Below are 27036 nucleotides of genomic sequence, written 5' to 3' on the forward strand. Positions count from 1 at the left end.
ATTCGAAGCGCAAACGAGACGCCGAATTATAACGTGAGTGAAAAGCACGGAGCGATTGACGCGCGACGCAAATTTTATGACGTGAGCGCCAAAACCATTTTTACCTAATTGCAAGTAAATTAAACAACATAACGAAAAACAAAATAGCCATGCTCAAGATATATACCTAATTTTCTATACAAAACATAAATTTAAGAAAATAAGTTGGCTTTTCCCGAGATTGAAAGCAAAATGTGAGCAAAACATGTATTTTTCAAAAAAATAAACTAGTTTTACAAATTGTGTATTTTGTATAATCATAACGAAGCTAACACTTTGAAATATCATTTACCCAAATATCAGGCTCCTAACTTTTCCAGAATCTGAGATCCAGAACCATTTGTAACCACCAAATTACATATTGCACACTCTTAATCGTCAGTGTCAGATATAACTTCTACGAACTATCGGGGCATCAAATGGTTCTCTTGAAAGAAAGTTCGTTTATGAATTTCAAAAGACCGATTTTGGAGGAAACTCATTGTAAGTGATTTTAATGTTCTAACATGTTATTTACACTGCTTTAAAACTGTTTTACCTAACGGTTTCAGAAGTCTATTTTCTCGTTCCTTTGCATGAGTATGAACATTTATTTGATCTTTTGTTATACAAAATAGGTTTATGTGGAACTTATTTTCTCGCTCGCTTAATTTTGTGTCATGAGTAAGTTATATTTCATCTGTAAAATTTATTTTACTAAATTGTAATAGATCACAAATTGCATGTTGCTTCTATGTCCATTAGAAGTATTTCTGCAATTTATGGACGTAAGACCTGAGAGGCTGCGTTGAAAAAAATATTATACAGTCACAGATTAAAGAATAATAGGCAGATAGAGCGTACAGAACACGGTAGGGAAATACAAATTTAGAAACGATACATACTCGAGTCAGTGCGACCAAGCAATCAGTAATTTTTAATATTATTCAAGAAAATGGCTTCTTATATTTTTAAATATGTTCACAAAAATTAAAAAGTAAGATGGAGTATTTTTTATAGATAATTTAATTTCAGTAATTGTTGTTTGTGTTAAATCTTGAAATACAAATTATGAAAAAATTTTGCATATGCGGATGTCAAGGAGACGTTTGTTTTTTTTAATGGGTTTCACCGGCCTCATCGCGCTGCTTGTATAGGCTCATTCTGTATCATTCTTTATTCTGTGTATACAGTATAGTAATTTTACACAGTTATCTTGAAATCACAGACACACACTTCAATTTTATTTATATACAGTATTTATGTATGTTGATTAATGATTATTTTTTTTAACTGCCTCATTGGTCCCGTGGTTAGCTGGTTCAGCTACGGACAATGAGGTCCAGGGTTCAAATCCCGGGTCAGGCCAACGAAAACAAAATCGGTTATTGTGATTTTTCTTACAAGGAAAATTTTAATAGCAGTCTGGAGTTGGGACGTTGGCGGTGTTAGTACACCCCCGTGCCTCGGAGAGCACGTAAAGCCGTCGGTCCTCCCGTAGTGTCGGTCTGCCTTCCCATCGGATTTCGAGAGTGAGGGAAGAGAGAGTGCACCTGTGCTTGCGCATACACTTGTGCACTATAATATCTCCTGCGTACATGGTTAATCTCACCACGAGATTAGCCGCCATGACCGAAAAGTTGGTCGGGAGCATGTTTTTTTTTTTTTTAAAGTATTGTTATTAATATCAAAGTTCATATGCGTACAGTAGGCACGCGAAGCACAGGCCACACAATTACACGTTCATTTGAACACAATTTTCGCCCTCGACCCCACGAAGGATGTTCAAACCGCCGTTAAGTTATACGATAGAATTGATGTTAAGTCGCTTCACACGACACCGTCTCACTTTTTATGAATAAAGTCCATTTTATGAAACAAAGCCCGCCACCGAGTCTGTGGCAAATATTCTTTCGAAAAAAAAAATTAAAACTAGTTATCAACCCTTATTCTGAGTCTCCTCTCAGAATGAGAGGGATAGACTAATAGTCCACCACGCTGGCCCAATGCGGATTGGCAGACTTTACACACGCACAGAATTAAGAAAATTCTCTGGTATGCAAGTAAAACTCAAAACTATTGAACGCTTTTTTGCTTAATGCAGGCAATTTGCTTCCTTCGATCTTCAAAGGGTTGCTATAAGTGTCAAGTGACTGGAGACAAGACTTCTCATATTATCCCCAAGAAAATATGATAAAAATACGCGTCTTTAGTCCAAGGGACTGAACGACTGATCATGGGTTTGATCTACTACTAACGCAGTCCTTACGACTTTTGCAGATGGGGACTTTTTGGCATACCTATTTAAAACTATTGCATAATTGTATCAAATCTTTAAGGTTTTTGACCAATTGGAATGATATACAAATGGATAAAATTAATTTAGTATGGATCGCTTGGATATTCTTTTAATATATTACAAATAGTATAAAGTAAACGTGTGCGTCTCTAATCGCTCGACAGAAGTGATTACTTAAATATGCAGCCTTATGCGTGAGAGAAAGATAAACCAGACAGAGAGGCGCCGTAACGCGTCACGTTACGAAGCGGTTTAACCTCCCATTAGAAGTTATCACTTCAAAAACAGCCTCCCATATAATCTGTATGCTATAAACTCCGTACTACCAAACTTGCAGCTTTTATAAAACCACGAAGAAAAGGCCATAACATTCGCTATAATAAATTCTATACTAATATTATAAAGCTGAAGATTTAGTTTGTTTGTTTGTTTGTCCAACCGTCCGTCGGTCCGTCCGTCTGTCCGTCTGTCTGTCTATTTATTTGTTTGTTTGTTTGTTTATTTCTTTGTTTGAACGCGCTAATCTCAGGGACTACCGGTCCGACTTGAAAAATTCTTTCAGTTTTAGATAGCCCATTTATCGAGGAAGGCTATAAGTTATATAATATCCCCACATTCCTACGGGAACGGGAACCACGCGAGTGAAACCACGCGGCATCATCTAGTTTATTATAAAACACAGCTAAAAATCGCGTCACACAACGTCGGAGTATATTCCGACACTGTGTTTTATAATAAATTACTATTAATAACTTACACGATAGCTTGCATTCTAATACCACACGTAAAAACACGTCGCAAATAAGTATGTTGACTATGTGCCAGTGTGAATGGAGCCTAATCATTCAGAAAAGCTACTCGCAGACACCCCGCGAGGTTACGGAAGATTTTGAACAGTTGCCATCGAGTAGGCCCTCCCACCGACCACAGGGGTACTCTCCGACCCCAATGCGTTATTAACACATTTTAAAACTCGTACAATAATTGAAACACCGCCCGCAGAGTGGTTATTGGAAGGTGTTTGGCGAATTACAGGGAAATATCTCGATACAACCCCCTTTTAAGACAAGAACCCTTCGCAGTGCCTTTCCGTCGCCGAAATTAACGGTTCCTAATTCAATTGTTATTGACTTTTAGACAATCGATTACAATGAACTTTTTATTTTTTTTATTTACACTATCTGAGTGACTATTAGTAAGTACGAGTGTACTATAGTAGGTTATAAGTAGGTTAATCTGCCAATCCACATTCGGCTAGCGTGGTGGACTATTAGCCTCACCTCTCTCATTTTAAAGGAGCCTCGTGCTCAACAGTGAGCCGAATATGGGTTGTTATTAATGATGATATTGATGATGGTAAAAGATTTAACTAATACTTTTAGCTTACTTTGAAACTTGCTAGTAAGAAAGTACATATATAGTTCAGACAATACGTCGCTTCTTATTTCGAACAATAACACCACGTTGTCTATATAGAGCCCAATTAATCCACAAAACCCTGCAATTTTCTTTAACTTGAGCATCAATATTCTCCCCGCCGCTCGGCATATAACCTGTTATTATATATTAGTATTTATAAACATAAAATATAATTTCCACGTCAAGAGGGAACTTATTTATCGCGCAAAGCTCTACGAGAACGTATAATTTTATTCGTATTAAGAGTGCATACTGCTAAACATTTAATATATTGTTGCGAACTTATAAATATACCAAAACCGATAAGCTTCACGTCTAGGAGTAGGCTGGTTGTAGCGAAACGTACTCAATAAAATTGGCTGGAAAAGATCGCAATGATAATACCGCTTTTAGTAGTATTCTACTTCTTCATATATTACTATTTTATTTGTATTTTAAAACTACAATAATTATATAGAGAAATAAAATGAAAATAAATTCATTATATATTACTGCAAACACACAAAAGTCTATCTACGAATGGCGACAAAATTTCTACAACTGAACGGTAAAATATTTAAAATGGTTATAGAACTGCCCCACAAGCCGAAGGTCTTCTCTTTCCTATATTTTTTTATAGGCAGGAGAATACCTTGGCGGATTTGGCGCATTTTATCAGGGTAGTTGATAATATCATTTGGCTGTGTATCTATCAGATTTTTATCATGTGAATCGGCATCAACAGCCTAAAGTGCTCTCGAAGACGCTGATAGGCTATATCACTGACCTTCCAACTCAAAGAGAATATCGTGGAACCGAAACAAACCCAGTGCCCAGTGTCCAAGATTCGAAACGCGGCCTCTTGATCTATATGTATATAGGTTATAGGTATATAATTACAATACCTCACTTTAGCCCTCTTAATTGGAATCACAATACGAGTATACAATATATTCTAGCTAAATATAAAAACGAATCATTCTGAAGAACTAATGAAGATTGATAAGGCACCTGACCACTGGGTCAAGTAATTTGTTTCGAAGGAATGTCAACTATGCGTGCAAGGTCTAGAGACCATGTTGCTTTTTGCCATATTTAATACCATTTATTCCCATAAAAATGTAATTGAAAGGCAGCCATCAATAGTTATTCAATGACATGTCACAGCGTTTGTTAAGGTTAAAAATAAAAACCACCCGCCATGCAATCGAGAAAAAATATTGCATTTTCAAATAAATACTAAGGTTGTCCAAGACACATACTTTTTTATTCTTAACTAGGGCATGAATAATAGTTATGGGTTTAACTTACGCCTGATAGAAAGTATAAAATACCTACAGGTAAGGTCAAAGAGTAGTTAAATTATAATTAAACATCGGTGCCCATTATTAATTACCCTATAAACTGAAAAAGTCAGAGTGGGGTTAACTTTTAAAAAGTTCACTATACTCATTTTCATATGATATACTATTTTTATTTATTTTCCTAGTAACGCGGGATATTTGCGCTTACACTGGAAATTTCTGAAGAAATTATTGCTTAGCAAGACCATATGGATCAATTCGGGGCAATTAGTGGAGTAATCTGGAGTTTTTCAATATTTTTATTTATTAGAAAAATATTTTTAGCCCAGTACAAAAGGGATACCTCTTAAATGTCATTTTTATCTTTAGTTTATACTGTGTTTTTTATGTTTATGTTTATTTTAGTTGTAATTTATGTTTATTTTATTTTAGTTATGTTTAGTGTTGTTGTGTAATTGTGTGATAGATCTACGATCGATGGACAGATCTATATCTATATTTATAAACGTTAATCTAAATCACTTTTTCCCCTAATTAGTCTAATTAACCTATTTATTATTCTGTGAATGTTTCTATTTAAGTACCTACTAAATTACGCATGTTGATGAAACCTATAAGTGGGTCTATGACACAACAACTTGACTAGTCCAGGTTTTGTAAAACTCAATTTTAATTGTCCCTGTTGGTACCCTATAAAATAAATAAAAAAAAATCGGCTATTCTTCATAATCATTCATAATTTTCAGTATATGGATGTTAACCGCTGGGCATAGGCTACAAGGACAAACACAACGGAATACTTGTTGTCAGCGATCTTGTGGGAGGTCGACACTTTCCGGTGCGGGATCGCCAATTCAGCACCCAGACCGTAACGTCTATCGGCTCTTCGAACTAAGCCACTTTTTAACCGACTTCCGGAAAGGGAGGAGGTTCTACGTTCGGCTGTATGTATGTTTTTTTATGTATGTCCAGCGATAATTCCGTTATTTATGAATCGATTTTGAAAATTCCTTTTTTGTTTTGAAGGGTTTGATTTCAGGGTGGTTCCATTTTTTTCATGTCAGGATCTGATGATGGGATCCTGGAGAAATCGAGGGAAACTTTCGAAAATTGTAAAGACGGCTAGTATGTTTGTTAGTGTTTCCATAAAGTATTTTAAACCACTACAGTTTTATGAAGGTCTGGAGTTGGTCTGATGATGGAGCCGAAAGAGAGCCGATGGACGATGGAACTCCTCAACGATTTACAGCAGTTACCTTTTGTTTGGGCTTGATTTATTTGTATTGATGAGAACTTTCCACCTAGACGGGTTGTGACTGTATTAGGGGTCTGGTGATGAAGACGAAGGACAATTAAGGGAACTCCTCGACGGTTCGCAGTAGCTACCTTGTGTTTTGACTTGATAATTTTGTATTGATAAGAACTTTCCACCTGGATAGGTTGTGACTGTATTAAGGGTCTGGTGATGAAGATGAAGGAGAGTTGTTAAGGGAACTCCTCGACGGTTCACAGTAGCAACTTCTCATTAGTTAAGATACCTTTCACGTTTTTCTGGATATTCATATTACGTGTGGATAAAGGGAGAGTGAAATTTGTATATGAGTTAAGGTAGTATTTTTAAAATTGGGATTGTAAGACTTAGGTACTTATCCTAAGAAAATAACGTTTTAGCTAATTGCTTATTAATTTTTGTTCACACTTAGATGAAAAAATAAAAATTTTAATAAAAAAAATTCAACCGACTTCCAACTCTAAAATTAACCTAAACTAAAAAGCAAAAAATAACATCTTACCTATGTGCTACCTTCTGATCAATTTAAAGGCGGTGCCATTCTAGTGTCATGTTTTAATTAAAGCCGTTTCTGAAAAAAACACAGAAATTAAACGGCTTGAATTAAAACATCACTGGCTAACTCAATGTCAAGAGACAATATATTCTAAGATAGTAGCAAACTAACTTGAAAGAAATGCAATAGCGTATTCTACCCCTCGGATGGTTTCTATGGTGCATCATATAGGAACGCTAAATCGCTTGGCAGTATTTTTTGCAGATAACTAGCCTCAACCGTGGCCGACCAGGAGATATTAACTAATGAAAAAAATACAAAAGCCTGAACTAAACCCAGTCAGGAATTGAACCCTGGACTTCTCGAAAAACAATTGCGTCGGTGAGGTCGTCGAACCACATGACCCTTTGCCGCCAAAGTTGATCAGTGGACCAATGAGGCAGTTAAATTGCAGTTACAAGATATGAATATGATAGAGAATGAGGTTTCGCAGTATCACAGTCGTGTCCATGCGAACCAGTTATCGGTAAAAAAATCTAAAAGTTGTAATATAAAACAAAACTGAATACATTTATTTCCAACTTGTAAAAGTGGCTGTACTACATCGAGATTTAAATATCGCAACGGACAACGTCATAGAATAAAATATTTTAATTATAGACCATACACTTTAATGTATGCATATCTATTTTAATTGCCTATATTTTTTTACTTTTATTATATACTTTTTTACGTTTATTTTTTTTTTACTTTTATTATAATTGCCTATACTATCTCGTCATCTCGAAAATGAGCACCTTTTTGATGCTCACTAAGAAAACTATAATTTTAAAATTAAACATTAGTCTTTTGATACAACAAACATATAAAACATCGTTTAAAAGGTCAAAAAATGTATACCTACAGTTTTTTTTTCTCAGAAGTCCAATTTGAATAACAATATTGGCGGACTAGCAATCCAAGATAATCAGTAGAGTTGGGAAGTTTATCGCAGGAATCGTGACGATACTTCAAATATAACAATATATCTGAAATATCACCGTAAAAACTGTCAAGATAAATGTTACTGCCAGAAAATACCAATCGAAGAATCATTAATAGGTACCTACTCTAATTTAGGATCAATGGAGATTTATGTTTTTACAGCTAAAGTCAAACTAGAATAGTTTTTTATTTACAACAACACAGACATATTCACTTTCGCATTTGTAAAATTAGTGTGAATGGTTTTCCATTTAATCAGGTGGGTTATGTGTAAATTATTCATCAATTATTAATTAAAGAAATATCGGTGAGCATACATAAAACACATGCAGAGAGATAATCGAACATACAACCTCCTCCCTGGAGTCGGAAGTCGTTTAAAAACTTGAACATCTGTTATCAAACATTGTGATAGGTATTTGGAAGCCGTGATAGCCCAGTGGATAGGACCTCTGCCTGGCGTGGAATTATCACGTGTCTCAAATGGTGAAGGAAAACATCGCGAGGAAACCTGCATACCAGAGAATTTTCTTAATCCTCTGCGTGTGTGAAGTCTGCCAATACGCATTGGGCCAGCGTGGTGGACTATAGGCCTAACCCCTCTCATTCTGAGAGGAGACTCGAGCTCAGCAGTGAGCCGAATATGGGTTGATAACGATGTGATAGGTATTTAATGAGAATGGAGTGTCTGCTCAATAGTGTTTGACGCGTCGATCTCGACCGGCGCAAGCGCAGGCCTACCTGGGAAGGCGGCGCGGCGGCGACCGACGGCGCCGCGTCCCTTTCGCTCAAGGCTACCGCCCCCGCACGCAACTTTAGGCCTAAACGAAACCGCGGCCGCTCCTCCAACTGCGGAATTTCCTTTGCACTAGTCTCGACTTTTTTGAATCGCGCCGGACAATCGAGTTGCAATAAACATATACGCACACAAACATTCCATTCGTTTTAACAAATAAATATTTTAATACCACACTCTGTTGATGTATTAAACAATTCGCGGATAACAGGAAACTTAAGTTTATATTTAAAAAAAATAAAAGAAAAGTTCGCAACGCAATGCAATTTGAAAACATCGATTTGACACATAAACAAATGGCTGTCACTGTCAAAACTTCGTGATTTGCGCGGGCGCATTAAATTTTGGTGTGTAAAAGCATGCGGTTAGACTCACCCCGCCTGCAATGGGATGGAAGGTTTCTTTTCTGGTGGGAAGATCAGCCGATGGGCGACACGGGGGCGCGTGCAGGGGTTATGTGTAGAGCACTGGCTGGAATAAACGGTCCGGGCGTCGAGGCAGGTGACAGCGCGACGCGAGCGCCGCGGCGGCGGCCGCCCGTAACAGGACCTGCCCCCCCCCCCCCCCCGCGCGCCGCTAGCGCGTACAACTCCGCCAAGTCAGCATCTCCATACACTTTTGTTTAATAAACAGAGAACCTGCTACAGCCAGACATACCTCATTTTATGCGCGCTGTCGAACGTCAGCAAATGTAAACTACATAATAATGTTATTAGGAATATCAGCGCAGTTTCATTTATTTACTTGCCCCTAATTTTATAGCTTATGTTACTCGCTGACAATGCAGCTTTCCATTGGTTAAAGAATTATTACAACCGGTCCAGTGGTTTCGGAGCCTATTCGTAACAAACACGAAAAATCAAATCTAAACTCATTCTAATTAGCATACCTATAAAAACATTTTTATTATGTACACGTTAATAAAAAAATATAGTTATCATACATACGAGTAGGTGTAAAAAGTGGTTCTGTGCTAGTTATATTTTTAAAAATTTATAATTAGTAAAATAATATGCGAGCGACAAAGTTTATTACATAACAAACCTAACTAAAGTTAGGCGGAAAGTTGTCTCTTAAATTGGCAATTAAAAACTTAGATAATTAGCGAACGTGAGCTTTTGTTTCGACGCTGCAGACAGCTCCTCAGATGTGATGCAGGGGTAACTTTTACTCTATTCACTCACGACTTACATATCCTGCTTGTATGTGATATACATACTGGTCTGAGATCCGGCATAAGAAATACATACCCTCATCTATTATTTTTTTTATTCTTTACAAGTTAGCCCTTGACTACAATCTCACCTGATGATAAGTGATGATGCAGTCTAAGATGGAAGCGGGCTAACTTGTTAGGAAGAGGATGAAAATCCACACCCCTATCGGTTTCTACATGGCATCGTACCGACACGCTAAATCGCTTGACGCCTGGCGGTACGTCTTTTCTTTATTAGTGATAGGAAATAAATAATACATAATATTCACAGTGATTGCAAATAATTTGCGTAGTTCAATTGCTCCCAAACATATTTTTCATACAAAATTTAGGAAGGCATGATAGTACTTCTACTATATATGTTCTTAATCAGATTTTTATCTCCAAGTTACAATATAAAAATGGTTTAATAAAATAGACTTAGTTAAATATGGTATTGAATGATAAACATGTAAGTTATAATTAGTGTTTTATTATGTCATTCCCCAGATTGATCTATTCGATGCAAAGTGCGTGTGATCTCCTATATGCAAAGTGCACGCGATTTCTAAGACGCAAAGTGCGCATTACTTTGACAGATGGGGGTATTTATTTCTTAAACTGGATCTCATACTATACATACAAAAGTTGAAATAGTTAGTTTACACACAGAATACATAATTATGTACAGGGTTTAGATAACTATCTACGAGCATAATAATACTTTAGAGAACTAAAATGGTTTTAGCCTTTTGCCAAATTTGCCAAGATTTTTTGACATACATAGTTACAAGTGAAGCTAATATATGCGTGTTAAAAAGGCAACATTGCGACGGTACATCATATACAATTTAATTTCAGGATAAAAACTGTCATACGTCTACTGTATTTTTTTATTTTTATTATATTTTGTAGGAAATAGTAGTCTGAGATGGATATGACGTCTTGTGTTGACTCGTGCTTACGCTAGGTGGCGACACTTCTTTCCGTAGGGATTATTAAGTGAAGAACGTCGGGCGGGAGCTGCTTGTGACATAGGGCGCTCGCCGTACGGTCAACTTTAGTGGTCTCGTGGCGTTTGAACCGTCCACAACTCTTGTTGTGTAATCCTTCATGGGTTACTTGGGATAGGCGAGGAGGATAACTTGAGCAATGATTGGTGAGTGTTGGCTAGTCCGAAGATCTCTTAAACCTGCACCCGGACTCTTTGGGACTGCTCAAGGTATTCTCTGCCATTCTAGGGACTTTTGGTTACAGTTTGATTTGTTAATTAAGTTGTCCTGACAAACATTGTGAATCATAACCTTTGTTCAACATTTTTGTAATCCACTTTTGTGTCTGCTACAAATTTGTTAAGGAAGTAAATAACAAACAAACTTCACATTTACCTACATATATTATTAGATAGAATATATAACACAAATGAATATATAAAAGAAATTGTACTCTTAAAGAGCAAGTCCATGCTCGTCATATGTGACGAATATTTTCTCTATAGCGGTGACATAGGCGGCCGTTCTCAGGTCGAGACCCAGTTTATGCTGGATGGCAGCGCGTTTCACGTTCTGGAAGTAAAACGAATATTTTACCAATTATTATTATTCACCAAATAACTTATATCTATTGTCCGTAACTATAGAGGAGAGGAAGGCGACGGAGTGGAAGGAAGAAGAAAAGAAGGTGCAAGAGAGAACTGTGTGTAAAAGGAGTTAGTGATGAAGGAAATAGCCAGTAATCCCTCAAAGTAATCCTACCATAAATAAGGTCCTACGGTGGTCAATTGGCTAGTTGACTTTTTTTAAATGGTCTTAAATTGTTCATTATCGTTCTACTACATTGATTTTTTTTTTTCATATTTTTTGAGACGTGAAAATTTTAGTTTTTAAATATGTTTTTGACAATACGAGCCAAAACGCTGTCGGCCATGATGGTCTATTATTTTATCTGTTTCGTGACGTCACTTAAAAAGAGCGTTTGACAAAAATATTAGTTAACAATTAGTTTGACGTTTAGTACATGAAGTGTGTTAGTGAGATCACAAAATGAACGACAGCGTTTTTGACGTTCGGAAAATTTAAAAAAAAAAACGTGATATTTTAAATAAGTTTTGTACGCAATCACTAACTTAATTAATATCAATAAATTTCGGTCCCGTATTGGATGTACCTACTATACGAAATTAATATAGTCTATAATAAATTTGATATGGGTCAACTACCCTTGGCAAGTTCGTTGATGACACTCCCATGATATGCGGGCGACGGGGGGGAGAAGGAATGCGTGGGTGTGAAGTCGTGCGCGTGGGGCGGAGGTAAGGACTGCGTGGGTATGAAACCGTGCACGTGGGGCGTCGCTACCTCCCTCCCGACCCCTCACGGATCATCGGGAGTGTTGCGAACGAATTTGCCAAGCTATAATGTCAACCGTAGTTACCAATGTTAGGAGCATAAATTGAACCTTCATAAATTGGGGAAAGTCTGGTAATCGCAGGCTCTTAGTCCATTACTTTAGTCTACACTAATGATATTAAATTATATTGCAAATTAACCGTCTTATCATAGACATTCCGTAATTCCGCTTCTCATTTTCAGCGTCTCGCATTACACATATGGATCGTGTTTGTTTTTCTGCTTATGATGCTACATTATTATTATACTACTAGCGGACGCCCGCAACTTCGTGAGGTCTTCACAAATCCCGTGGGAACCTTGAATTTTTCCGGAATGAAAAGTAGCCTACGTGCTCGTGTTGTTCTCCCTTAGGTAGGGAGAACAACACGAGCAGAGAAAGGGAGTGTTGATCGATCGTCAAGGAATTCCTTGACCCTACATCCAGTAGTCACAAGTCCTGGACTTTGCTTGGTGCTTTTCTCTCTACCACGCGATGGACCCGGCACCTGCACGGTGAATCCATGGAATGCTAAGATATTCGTCTCATAATCTTTATAATAGTAGTGTGATAGTATGATATAAGTGTGATGTGATAATTTGATTAGGAGCCGCTGGATGCTGACGGCTCGAGATCGTTGTGCTTGGAGGTCCATGCAAGAGGCCTATCTCCAGCAGTGGACGTCTATCGGCTGATAAGGATAGTTTGAATAACCTAAGAAGCTAAGCCTAATTGAAATAAATAAGTATTGACTTTGTACTTACTGAAGCTAAAGCCTAATGTGATAGACTCACCCTTACGGTAATATTTATAAACATGGATATAAATTTAACCATCAGTTTACTTCAAAGTAAAAAGGATCTTATCACTACTAATTAAAGTTCACTTTAGTCTGAAATAAATTGATGCTTGAATTCAAAACATGCTTATAAGTATAGTTTCCAGACACAAAATATTTATTCATCATTAAAGTCAATGCTCAATCTATGGCAAAATATATTCTTTTAAAAATTAAACTATAAAACATTACAGAGAGGTAAAGTTTGTGGTGTTGTCCTACAACGCCACAAACTTTAGCTCTTTTTGGATATACTGAACCGATTTTGAAAATTCTTTTACCACTAGAAAGCCACGTTATCTGTGAGTGTTATAGCGTATATTTTATCATAATATTCTTTAAGGGAAATACGCGGGTGAAACTGCGTCGAGTAGGCTAGTTATATATAAATATTTATGGCGATGTTTTTTTTTGTTTTTTGGAACTATGGACAATATTGAGGCGAACCATGATAGTGGTGTGTCTTTATTTCAAACCATCTTCTACACTCGCGTGCCTCTAATCACTAGAAAGAAGAAAGAAAGAAAGACCTCTAAAGGCGAAAGTTAGTGTGTAATTTTGTGTGTGTAAAAGTGTATGTTTGCTCCTCCTTTACGCTGCGGCTACTGAAGCGATTTGGAAAGATCACTTTCATCCCGAATTTAATTTTTTAATCCAAGGTTCCCGCGGGATCTGTACAAAAATGAGTTCGACACGAACGAAGTCACGGGCGTCCGCTAGCAACTAATAATAATGTTACGGAGAATCCTATTGCTAGAGCCATAGGGTTCATAATCGCTCGCCCTTGTCAGGTTATTTACCATTAATTTGAGATAAGAAGTTTTATTGCTGAGATGTTGCCATCTCAGGCCCTCGCTGTATACGTACCTATTTCCGAATGTTTTCTTCATCATCATATCAGTCCACTGCAGAACATAGCCTAGGGACTTCTAAGCATTACGATTCTGAGCCACCTGCATCCAGCGAATCCCTGCAACTCGCTTGATGTCGTCAATCCACCTGGTGAGGGGTCGACCAACACTGCGCTTTTTGGTGAGGGGCCGGCAGCACCTTGGGACCCTTGGGGAATGTTTACTTACTCGACAAGCATTTTCCATGGAAAATTCCAATCCAGAGTTAACGATAAGCTCCTCATCAGCTCCGGACATGAAACTTTGGAAAGACGGCGTTGGGGTTATTTTAGCATCTATGTTCGCTTTCTTCAATGACTGTTCCACCGAATCTGTTAAAAATCACATAAATATTATGAAGGCAAAATTTGTTTGTGTGTGTGTGCGCGCATGCCTGTGTGTGTGTGTAAGTATGTTTGTCTTCCTTTACGCTGCGAATTTCGAGCCGATTTGGTTAAAATTTGGAACGGAAATTGATATTATACTCTGGATTAACACATAGACTACTTTCTACCCCGGAAAAACTCACGGTTCCCGTGGGATTTGTGATAAGCAGACTTTCACGCGAACGGAGTCGCAGACGTCTGCTAGTCAAATATATTGACTAGTAGCGGATGCAATGCAAGGCAAGCCTACCTTGCATTGAAAGAGCGTGATGGATCTAAGCTTCATATGCCCTTCATAGGCCCTGTAGTCGGCCTTTAAAATAGGTAAGAATAGCTAGAGAAGATAACAAATAGTTAATAATAAATTGTGTACTCGTACCTAGTAAAGCTGTGTTAGAATCCCTCCAGAACTTAATGCTAAGTTTTCCGAAACTGACGTGGTTCAAATTCTTAAGGAACTCAAAGTATGAGACGCAGACTCCTCCGGCGTTAGCCAGGAGGTCGGGTAGGACCAGTACTTTTTTTTCTCTTAAAATGACATCCGCTGCTGGTGTAGTTGGCCCGTTTGCGCCTTCCGCTATAATCTAGTGGAAAATAAGCATTTTCATAATAAAAATAAGCATTTACAATAGATATATATAATTAAAATTCAATTAGCATCTGCCTGTGATTTTAAATTAAGCAATCGCTTACAGTGCAAGTCTGCAATGAAAACTGCAATAATGTGAGTTTTATTACTACGCAACAAGTAGCAATGTGTGCACACACACACACAAAAATAAACCAAAATAAATTTCATATTTAACTAGAAGTAATAATCAAAAAAAAAGACAATGAATGGGGCACGTCTTTGTGAATAGGTACTATAACATACGTGATAGGCTGATAGCCCAGTGGATATGACCTCTGCCTCCGATTCCGAAAGGTGGTGGGTTTGAATCCGTTCCGGGGCATGCACCTCTAACTTTTCAGTTGTGTGCATTTTAAGAAAATAAATATCACGTGTCTCAAACGGTGAAGGAAAACATCGCGAGGAAACCTGCATACCAGAGAATTTTCTTAGTTCTCTGCGTTGTGAAGTCTGCCAATCCGCATTGGGCCAGCGTGGTGGAATATTGGCCTAACCCCTCTCATTCTGAGAGGAGACTCGAGCTCGGCAGTGATCCGAATATGGGTTGATAAAGAACGATAGGCCAAAGTACCTTGCAGTTAAGCTTGCCAGCGTTCTCCTGGGTTATCATTTTCTCCATAGCAGCCGCCACAAGTATGTCGCACTCCTCATACAATAGCTCTGGTCCACATTCAGTTGCACCCTTGAAGCCTTTTGCACTGCCTTTGTTTCCCATTTTATATTTATGGAGTTCCTATACATATAATATATTCTTATAAAGCCCGTAAATAGTACAACATACTTGATACTCAACATGGTGATGGCTGACATAAAGCCTACTAGAATAACGCAATATTTTTAGCCGTTTTTGAAACGCTTGCCGATACGTCTTTGCCGTTAACTAGCCACAGCCGAAGCCTCCCACCAGCCAAATCTGGACCAATTAAGAAAACCTAAATCGGCCCAGCCGGGGACGAAACCAGGACCTTCGTCTTTTAAATAAAATGTAATTATTTAAAAAATAATTAATTAATAAGTTAATGCAAGCCTACATACCTACTCAATCTAAATGACAGCTTTCCAGTAGGTAATAGTCTCTGAGCAAACTCGGACGAACAGACACGGGTGGAAATGGCGAAACTACAAGGGTTCCTTGTGAACAACGGAACCCTAAAAGCGTTAAATCAGTGCTATACCAATGACAGTTACCTTGGTGTTGATACCATCAGGGTTTTTGAGGTTGCAGTCACTCTCTAGTACACCGAAAACCTTTACCCCTTGCTCTTCTAAATATATTGCGGTATAGCTCCCCACGTTTCCGTACCCTTGTATTATAGCAGTTTTGCCCTGAGAAAAAACACAGTAAAAACCAATGATTATTTCATACTTTTGATTTGTTGACTACACTAAGCACACATGCAATTTTGTGTTTACTTATATAATTTACGTATATATACCTATAGTCTTTACATTTCCTTGTAGACAATATCTAGGTATTATGTGTTTAAATAACTTTCATTGTTTAATAAACGACTGGAAATGAAATTAAGACAATTATGTGCATTTGTGATCCGAACCCACACCCTTCGAAATCTGAGGCAGAGGACATATCCACTGGGCTAATACGGCTATCGGGTGAGGTGAACAATAATTAAATGACGAAAAAATAATAATCCCGCTGTCTAACTTTGTATCCAGGCTGGAGACCAATCAGATTCATGTAATGTTCGTCTTGGAGGAAAATGGTCGTGGTGAGAAAGACCCCACGGCCGGTCGCCTCCACTCGTCCGTGGATTCCGCCGCCGTTGATTGGTTTGCCTGTCACACAAGCTGCTGCGTTCAGATCCCTGTGCCCTATAGGTACAAATTTATCATTATCATCATCATCATCATCACCGTCACCGTCACCGTCACAGTCACTATCATCGTCATCGTCATCGTCACCGTCATAGTCACCGTCATCGTCATCGTCATCGTCATCACCATCACCATCACCACACCATCACCACCATCATCATGATCATGATCATTATCATCATTACCACCATCATCATCATCATGATCATGATCATCATCATCATCATCACCATCATCATCATCATCATCATCATCACTATCTGCTGGACATAAGCCTAACTGCTTGGACTTCTAAGAACATCGGTCGAACCGCCAGCAACCAGCGTCTCCCTGCAACCCACTTGATATCCGGTCCGCCTAGCGGGGAGTCGCCATTGTGGCACCTTGGGACCCCAACGTCAATTAGCTTTTCAAACTAGGAGTAACAGAAACTAAAGGAATACTTTTTGGGACAGCCTGTGTAGCGTCGCAGCAGTGTGGTTCACTCACACTTTTACGATATTTATTTAACTACCCGCTAATGATTGTTCTTGGTTTTTCTTCCCTTTTGTTTGTAAATTATTTTTGTAATAATAACCAGTGCACAGTAAAACCAACTGTGGTTTGTGTTGCATTATGGTTAGGCTTAATTGAAATGTGTTTTTTGTATAATAATAAATAAATAAACTATGTGGCCTGCTCAAGTTACAAGTTTATGAAAGTTATCAACTGCCCGTATCATCATTATCAGTCTATTTGATAGCCCGATACAAGGCCAGGCCTCCTTCCCTAAAGGATTTGGACCATAGACCCACCACGCCACTCCAATACGGAATGGCGGGCTTTGGATGATAATGTCAAATCCGTTAAATACCGCTAATGACTGCATCATCTGCAGCAATAAATAATGAATGTTATAGATCACCTAATGTTTTTATGTAAGTATCTTGTATCCAACACATCTCTCTTCCGGAGGTATTGACATCGGGCGCCGGCACGTCTATTCCCGCACCTAAAATGAAATTTACCTTTTAAAAAGACTGTAGACCTTATCACTTGACTCCACCACGTCTATAGCTTCTAGAAGGCTACTAGAATATTCAGACGAGACGAACTGTGTGTTGAGCCGGTAGGATCCGTACACTTTGTGGTGAAATGTTTGTTTTTTTAATCGATCCAGGTCTGGCTGCTGGGAGGCTTCGGCCGTGGCTAGTTGCCACCCTGCCGGCAAAGACATAACGACAAGCGATTTAGCGTTCCGATACGACGTCATGTAGAAACCCAAATGGGTGTGGACAAGTTAATCCGCTTTCATCTTAGATTGCATCACTTACCATTAGGTGAGATTGAAGCAGTGTTGCCAGACGTCCTGATTTTGGCGTCCCGATTTTTAAATAAAAATCAGTTTATTTTTTTTTCAGAAGAAGATTAACACTCAACCATAGAGTAAATCTGATTTATCATATGTTTATTAAAATACATTTTCTATGGATATTTTTACGAACTATTTTCACGTGAACGTAATTTGAACTCAAATAAAAAGTTATACATATGTCCAAAAACTTTTGATTATATATACGATCTTTTTACGATTTCCCGCTTTCGACGAAAGAATCCCACTTTTTTTACTCAAAAAGTTCTTAAATCCCGACTTGCTAAAACAAATCTGGCCACGCTAGATTGTAGTCAAGGGCTAACTCGTAAAGAATAAAAAAATAATGAAAATAGTCTCTTTCGTTGCCTTGGGTTGAGACGAAAGAGATGGGACTGAGGAAGCTATCAAAATCAAAAACAAAAAACATTTATTTCAAGTAGGCTCAGTTTACGAGCACTTTTGACACGTCAGTTGACTACCTACTTGTAAAGATTCTACCACCGGTTCGGAAGGCAGTTTCTGCTGAGAAGAAACCGACAAGAAACTCAACAGTTGTTTTTTTTTTTAATATCATACAGTATTATAATTTACAATTGATGACATCATTACAATTTCTTAGAATTTTACTTCCTGTGTGAAGGTGGAAGCTGATCCAATGGCCTCCAAGTGCCTTTCTTCTTCATCTTTAAGGAACTCATCAATGGTGTAATAACCTTGACTAACTAAATGTTTTTTTTAACCGATTGCTTAAAGTTATGCATTGGCAGGTCCATCACAAAACTAAACTCTGCTGCTATTGGTGTACAACGGGTATGTATTTTTCCCGAGTTAAGTCTTTGACGCATGCTAAGGTCTACTGTATTATGATAACTGAGAAATAAAATACCCACATATAAAATACTAACAGACGCCCCGCAGTTTCATCCGCATAGTTTCTGTTCCTGCAAGAATACTGTGATAAAATATAGCCTATGACACTCACAAATAACGAGGCTTTCCAGTGGTGAAAGAATTTTCAAAATCAGTTCAGTAGATTCAGATATTACCTCCTACAATACCACAAACTTTACCTCTTTACAATATATACGTACATACCTAAATACTCATAACATATTGAATATAACATATACCTTAGAATCCATGCTCATCCTACAAATGTTTTTCCAGTGGTGGGAATCAAACCTACGGCCTCTGATGCCACTGCACCAATCGATAACGATGGTTTTTAGGGTTCCGTAGTCTACAAGAAATATTTATAGTTTCGCCATGTCTGTCCGTCCATTCGTTAAAAATTTCTAAAAGTCGTAAAATAAAATCTTGAAAAATATTTTTTTTAGGGTACCTCATGTAAAACATGTAAAGTGAGGATGTTTTTTTTACTATCTCATAGTGTCGTTGGATAGGTCTATGGAACATACGAGGGGTATTTTACCAATATTTTTCGATTTAGGGATCCGTTTGTAAAAAAGATATAATTTTTTGTAGAGTCAAGTGTCCACCCTCTACCGGCTAAACGGTTGTTTATGGATACGTGAAAAAATTACGAGAGTAGGATATATATAATAAAGTTACAAAGAAAACTATAGCAGCTAGGTAGCAATTGCTATTTATATTGGTTTATTCCCCGTGGTCCCTGCGCCGTAGTCCCTGCAGGGACCACGGGGAATATATTCCCCGTGGTCCCTGCGAGACATATAATACTGCCGAATTAAAAATATGTAGTGATCAATGTTATATTCGATTTATTTTCAATAAATCGGGAATACTTTTAACGTCATCGGGAATACGTTTAACGTATTGTTATTGATTAAATTTATCTTATTAACCGACTTCAAAAAATGAGGTTATCAAAAAAATCACATATACGTGTAGAAACACGTATATTTTTTTAATTATTTTCTTTAATTTTTTTTATGTTTTATTAATCGGGAATACGTTTAACGTATTTTTATTGATTAAATCTATCTTATTAACCGACTTCAAAAAAGGTATGTTTTTTTTTTAATGTTTGTTACCATTATCATCATCATTTATTTATTAACTAATTTCGATTTTTTTTTATTTGAAAGAGTATACTTGGTCCCATCTATTTTCATGAAAATCGGTTTAGTAATTTTGTATTAAAATCAAAATAACTTAAATACGTCTTTGAAGTCGGACATTTTTGAAAATTTTGCACCTTTTCTTGGTGAGATCAGAAAGAACAATCACCTATATTTAATCACTTTTTAACCGACTTCAAAAATGGAAGGTTTTCGATTCGACGCGAATTTCTATATTTTAGATTAATTAGTACCTTATAAATTCGTTATTTTTAACGAATTTCGATACTTTTTACTTTTCATCACACTATTTTCCATATTTATTTGCCAGTTGTAGGAATCGAACTCACAGCCGTGGATGCAGGAAGCATCACTACCCACTGCACCACGTGGCCGTCATGGTTTTAATGGTTCTTACGTTCGTTTGTCTGCATTATTATTATAAAAACAAAAACGTATCACATAATAAAGCACAAAGCTACCATTGAGCAGTTGCTACTTATTAGCATGTGTATCGCAACATTGCTAATAATGAGCATGCTTATTACCCACAACTGGCAAATAAATATGGAAAATAGTGTGATGCGGGAAGTAAAAAGTATCGAAATTCGTTAATAAATAACGAATTTATAAGGTACTAATTAATCTAAAATATAGAAATTCGCGTCGAATCGAGAACCTTCCATTTTTGAAGTCGGTTAAAAAGTAATTAAATATGGGTGATTGTTCTTTCTGATCTCACCAAGAAAAGGTGCAAAATTTTCAAAAATTTCCGACTTCAAAGACGTATTTAAGTTATTTTGATTTTAATACAAAATTACTAAACCGATTTTCATGAAAATAGATGGGACCAAGTATACTCTTTCAAATAAAAAAAATCGAAGTTAGTTAATAAATAAATGATGATGATGATGGTAACAAACATAAAAAAAGAAAAAAAAAACATACGTGTAGAATTGATAACCTCCTTTTTTGAAGTCGGTTAATAAGATAGATTTAATCAATAAAAATACGTTAAACGTATTCCCGATTAATAAAACATAAAAAAAAATGAAAAAAAAAAATAAAAAAATATACGTGTTTCTACACGTATGTGTGATTTTTTTGATAACCTCATTTTTTGAAGTCGGTTAATAAGATAAATTTAATCAATAAAATACGTTAAACGTATTCCCGATGACGTTAAAAGTATTCTTGATTTATTGAAAATAAATCGAATATAACATTGATCACTACATATTTTTAATTCGGCAGTATTATATGTCTCGCAGGGACCACGGGGAATTTATTCCCCGTGGTCCCTGCAGGGACTACGGCGCAGGGACCACGGGGAATAAACCCACGGGGAATAAATTCCCCGTGGTCCCTGCGAGACATATAATACTGCCGAATTAAAAATATGTAGTGATCAATGTTATATTCGATTTATTTTCAATAAATCAAGAATACTTTTAACGTCATCGGGAATACGTTTAACGTATTTTATTGATTAAATTTATCTTATTAACCGACTTCAAAAAATGAGGTTATCAAAAAAATCACACATACGTGTAGAAACACGTATATTTTTTTATTTTTTTTTTTCATTTTTTTTTATGTTTTATTAATCGGGAATACGTTTAACGTATTTTTATTGATTAAATCTATCTTATTAACCGACTTCAAAAAAGGAGGTTATCAATTCTACACGTATGTTTTTTTTTTCTTTTTTTATGTTTGTTACCATCATCATCATCATTTATTTATTAACTAACTTCGATTTTTTTTATTTGAAAGAGTATACTTGGTCCCATCTATTTTCATGAAAATCGGTTTAGTAATTTTGTATTAAAATCAAAATAACTTAAATACGTCTTTGAAGTCGGAAATTTTTGAAAATTTTGCACCTTTTCTTGGTGAGATCAGAAAGAACAATCACCCATATTTAATTACTTTTTAACCGACTTCAAAAATGGAAGGTTCTCGATTCGACGCGAATTTCTATATTTTAGATTAATTAGTACCTTATAAATTCGTTATTTATTAACGAATTTCGATACTTTTTACTTCCCGCATCACACTATTTTCCATATTTATTTGCCAGTTGTGGGTAATAAGCATGCTCATTATTAGCAATGTTGCGATACACATGCTAATAAGTAGCAACTGCTCAATGGTAGCTTTGTGCTTTATTATGTGATACGTTTTTGTTTTTATAATAATAATGCAGACAAACGAACGTAAGAACCATTAAAACCATGACGGCCACGTGGTGCAGTGGGTAGTGATGCTTCCTGCATCCACGGCTGTGAGTTCGATTCCTACAACTGGCAAATAAATATGGAAAATAGTGTGATGAAAAGTAAAAAGTATCGAAATTCGTTAAAAATAACGAATTTATAAGGTACTAATTAATCTAAAATATAGAAATTCGCGTCGAATCGAAAACCTTCCATTTTTGAAGTCGGTTAAAAAGTGATTAAATATAGGTGATTGTTCTTTCTGATCTCACCAAGAAAAGGTGCAAAATTTTCAAAAATGTCCGACTTCAAAGACGTATTTAAGTTATTTTGATTTTAATACAAAATTACTAAACCGATTTTCATGAAAATAGATGGGACCAAGTATACTCTTTCAAATAAAAAAAAATCGAAATTAGTTAATAAATAAATGATGATGATAATGGTAACAAACATTAAAAAAAAAACATACCTTTTTTGAAGTCGGTTAATAAGATAGATTTAATCAATAAAAATACGTTAAACGTATTCCCGATTAATAAAACATAAAAAAAATTAAAGAAAATAATTAAAAAAATATACGTGTTTCTACACGTATATGTGATTTTTTTGATAACCTCATTTTTTGAAGTCGGTTAATAAGATAAATTTAATCAATAACAATACGTTAAACGTATTCCCGATGACGTTAAAAGTATTCCCGATTTATTGAAAATAAATCGAATATAACATTGATCACTACATATTTTTAATTCGGCAGTATTATATGTCTCGCAGGGACCACGGGGAATATATTCCCCGTGGTCCCTGCAGGGACTACGGCGCAGGGACCACGGGGAATAAACCTTTATATTTATGTAGAGTCGACCAACTTAAAAAAACGTTGTTGGAAATCGAAAATTTCATGCTGATGTTAATTAAAAAGAAAAAGTTATCAGTAAGATAACTCAGAGTATGTTAAAACTAGAAAGATGAAATGCAAAATGAGGATGATTTTTTTATCGTCTATTCCATGGTGTAAGGTAGGTATGGTTCTCGGTATTTTGATTGTGCATTACATAAGGGATTAAAGTGCTAGCTTAATCTACGGAACCCTACACTGCGCGTTGTCCGACACGCTCTTGGCCGGTATTTATTTACCATAGGACTTACCTATATAATTCTTTTTCGCAAGCTCCAAGGTGTAACGTCGGGTGATTCTCTGCAACTCCGCTGCGGTGTATTTTTTTGGATTTATTGCGACGCCTGTTATATTTCAGTCAAAAAATAATTGTATTAGCTAACCTCTGCCATTAATATGGAATTTATAAAAAATATCATACAAATTAGTAATTATTCTGGTGGGTATTGTAAAGTTTTATTGTATTGTAAATGATTTTTTTTTCTATTATAGTTAGAGCTCTGGGTTCTTGGTTTCTTCAGTAACTAAGCATGATTGTAAGCAAGAATTCGCTGGATGCAGGCGGCTCAGTATCGTGATGTTTGGGAGTCCCTACCAAAGGCCTATGTCCTGCAGTGGACGTCCATCGGCTGATACTAGTATGGGAATTTCCATACAAAACCCCTGTTTCACCCTCTTCTATTTTTATTTTAGGATCAAAAAGTATCCTATATCTTGCTTCAAGGTCCCATTTACCGTTATACCAAAATTCATCTTGATCGGTTCAGCAGTTTAGCCATAAAAAGGCAACAAACAGACAGACTTCCGCATTTATAATATTAAGTATTAGATTAATAATAACCTCCTTTAGCTCCACCGAACGGTATGTTGCTACAGGCGCACTTATACGTCATGAGTGCCGCTAAAGCTTTGACCTCCTCCAAATCAACTGCATCAGAATATCTTATACCTTTAAAATGTATTATAATATAAGGATGCGATGTAAGAGATACAATTTAAGATCTCTTTACAAAATAAATATTTATTACTCCGAAAATATTCATTTTAGTACACATGTTCCTAAGACATTTTTAATTAATTTTCTTTAAAGAATATAACCCTAGAGTTAGGGAAATACACCCTGTATACAATGATAGCCCAGTAGATACGACCTCTGCCCCAGATTCTGGAGGGTGGGTTCGAATCCGGTCCGGGGCATGTACCTCCAACTTTTCAGTTGTGTGAATTTTAAGAAATTAAATATCACGTGTTTCACATTTCACAAACGGTGAAGGAAAAACATCGTAAAGAGGAAACCTGTATACCAGAGAATTTTCTTAATTCTCTGCGTGTGTGAAGTCTCCCAATCCGCATTGGGCCAGCGTGGACTATTGGCCTAACCCCTCGAATTCTGAGAGACGACTCGAGCTTAGCATTGAAACGAATAGTAGTTGTTAATGTTGATGATAATAATGTACCTACAATGATATTAATAAAATGGCGTCGTCGTTGCATACATAATTATAAGTTTTCTATAGCAGTATATCACATTACTTGTACCGACTCGTAAATCTATGGTTTATCATAATGCACCCTTTACTCCTTTTAACCCTTTTTAGGGTTGAAGAGTAAGTTAGTGAAGGCGTTACAAAAAGGACGTCGGTCACATTTAACCCGGAAATGTTCTTATTAGGTTAACTATAACAATTGTTCGTTTGAAGCAGTATTGGGTAATTATTTTAAAATCAGTTTAAGAATTTACGGTCACTTGTATGAAAGTGGTCGACCTCCTTGGCGATCGGGCGATGCGATGCCATCTACAGGCATAGTGCAATAATGTTTGTTGTTTTAAGTTACCAGTAGATGGCGTTCCAAAAGAACTTTGAAACAAACCCTTTTTTTGTACACTTCAAGAACCTGTTGTCATGCACGTATGCCGGAGGCTCATAGATGGCACTTTGAAGGAGAAGGTTCTCAATTCGTCGGAATCTTTTTTTTTAATCAAGTTTTACTTCAGTCGTGTGGTCTACAGCACACTGGGTTTTTTTTAGTATACCTAATATATTTAAAAAAACTAATATGACCATTAAGACTATCTATAAAGTGGGAGACTTATCTAGGTGGGTAAAGGGCTTCAAATAATACACAAGAATAGTGCACTATATCTTCGAACCCCATTGTTCTATGAATGTATTTTTTCCGACCACGTCTGCTAATCAGACTAATTACATAAAGACTAGTAGTCCACTCAGACTAATTAAATAGGGACTAGTAGTCCACTTTTACACACTAATTCACGAACAAAATTCAGTCTCATTTTTCGAGAGAAACGAGCTTAGATTAGGTCGTTTTCCTTATCTTTACTAAACAAGAAGTTGTTGTCCGTTTCTTACACCATTCAACTATACAAAAAGGTATAAGGTAAAAGTTTCTACGAAACTCATTTACCGACGAACACGATTACAACTATGAAACATCGATTCTATAGAGACAGTTATTATAATCGCATTATGTAGATCGTTGATCATATTTTTTTGAAATAAAAGTTTAGCGAGGTCCTTATAATTGGCGTATCTAGGATTATTTCCTAGGGCGGGCCTAGCCCCCGACATCAAGTCTAATATGAGTATCATAGTAGAATTCCATATCGGCAGCCCAGAATCCTAAGCTAAGCACAGTGCATTCTAGGGTTGTCACGGCCTACCCGGCCCCCTCTCTATATACACCTATGGTCCTTTAGTAATTAGTCTGAGGCTATTGTAGATAAAGGTATAGGGTAAAGTACCTCCTTTGCAAGGCAACCGGTGTACGCTGTGCTGTGATCGATATCCATGTACTATCTCGTAATCACCATTTTTGCGCAACAATGGAAACTCGAACTGCAAGGAACTATTGCAAGATCCCATGACCTGCCGTGGCAAATGAAAATTGACACCAACATTCACAGATTAAAGAAATCATCTATTCTGTGCCAACAAATAACTGCTTCTTTGTGTTAGCCTCAGTAGCGATGTATCACGAAGTCCTGGGTGGATTTTATTTAATTGGTCCAGTAGATTCGGAGAAAATTGACTGTGACAGACATAGATTCGAGAGATCTTACAAAGATTCCATTTTTTACGTAAGTAATATAAATTTGGAACCCTAAAAAAATATTTTTGATATATGGAAAGGGCGGCAAAATTTATCGTGTCGCGATGAATGAAACCCCACGACTGATGCACCTCACTTTCCCGCACGCACATTTCAACTTGCGCAGTTTTTCCCCCGTCGCCCGCATATCATGGGAGAGTCATTACCGAACTTGCCAGACTATAAGTCCATATTTCCCTATAAAGAGAAGGAGACCTTAGAGATAAATTGACCTTTAAAATGCCAGCAACTCTCTGCTTTCTCTTCTTGTCTGAGAAATGCGCATGTCTCCGTAAGTATTCTTCTAGCGACGGCTCTGCTACCTTGACGGCAAAGTGGTAGAAGTACTCTACCATCCGATAGAAACTAGGGTCAGGATCTTTGATGACATCCTGAACATGCGCTGGTATCTCGTAATACCGTACGAAATTACTTATCGCGACGAGATTTCTCTGGAATATGTGTCCTGTTTTATTAATAGAGTTGAACATTGTCACTTTAATAAATCTATTCTAAATGATTAGGCTTTCAAAGTCAATTCCAGATGGGTCTTTTTTAATTGACAGTTATTGACAAATGATTGACAATATATACGAGCATCTTTGATATAAACTCTTTAGTCTTTATTTATTTAATCATTTTGAAAAAACATGGAAAAA

At 36.7% G+C, this 27036-nt stretch overlaps 2 protein-coding genes across 2 annotated transcripts in view; both read right to left on the minus strand.

Annotated features, from left to right (window-relative positions):
* LOC112043806 (protein bric-a-brac 1) overlaps positions 1-9114 on the minus strand; it is a 433720-nt gene extending 424606 nt beyond the window's left edge. Inside the window, exon 1 of the mRNA XM_052890734.1 lies at positions 8962-9114. The gene's annotated coding sequence lies outside the window, so the exon portion shown is untranslated. The remainder of the gene's footprint in view (positions 1-8961) is intronic.
* A 2115-nt stretch (positions 9115-11229) lies between these two features.
* LOC112043815 (glutamate dehydrogenase, mitochondrial) lies at positions 11230-26868 on the minus strand. Its single transcript, XM_024079415.2, has 11 exons — positions 26611-26868; positions 26031-26154; positions 24108-24215; positions 23518-23610; positions 17655-17741; positions 16581-16747; positions 16103-16240; positions 15486-15647; positions 14663-14867; positions 14087-14229; positions 11230-11346 (listed from the first exon to the last, which is right to left on the minus strand). The coding sequence occupies exons 1-11, from the start codon at positions 26866-26868 to the stop codon at positions 11230-11232; spliced, it is 1602 nt and encodes a 533-aa protein (XP_023935183.2).
* Between the last annotated feature and the right edge of the window lie 168 nt (positions 26869-27036).

This window comes from Bicyclus anynana, chromosome Z (genome assembly GCF_947172395.1).
Source record: "Bicyclus anynana chromosome Z, ilBicAnyn1.1, whole genome shotgun sequence".
Taxonomy (NCBI): domain Eukaryota; kingdom Metazoa; phylum Arthropoda; class Insecta; order Lepidoptera; family Nymphalidae; genus Bicyclus; species Bicyclus anynana.

What these genes read in the sequence shown, in the direction of transcription:
- LOC112043815 (XM_024079415.2), bottom strand. Translation starts at nt 26,868, where the DNA reads ATGTTCAACTCTATTAATAAAACAGGACACATATTCCAGAGAAATCTC. An exon ending in GTTCGGTGGAGCTAAAGGAG is followed by an intron (nt 23,611 to 24,107) that starts GTTATTATTAAT and finishes GAAATATAACAG; the next exon opens with GCGTCGCAATAAATCCAAAA. An exon ending in CCATGGAAAATGCTTGTCGA is followed by an intron (nt 11,347 to 14,086) that starts GTAAGTAAACAT and finishes TTTTACTTCCAG; the next exon opens with AACGTGAAACGCGCTGCCAT.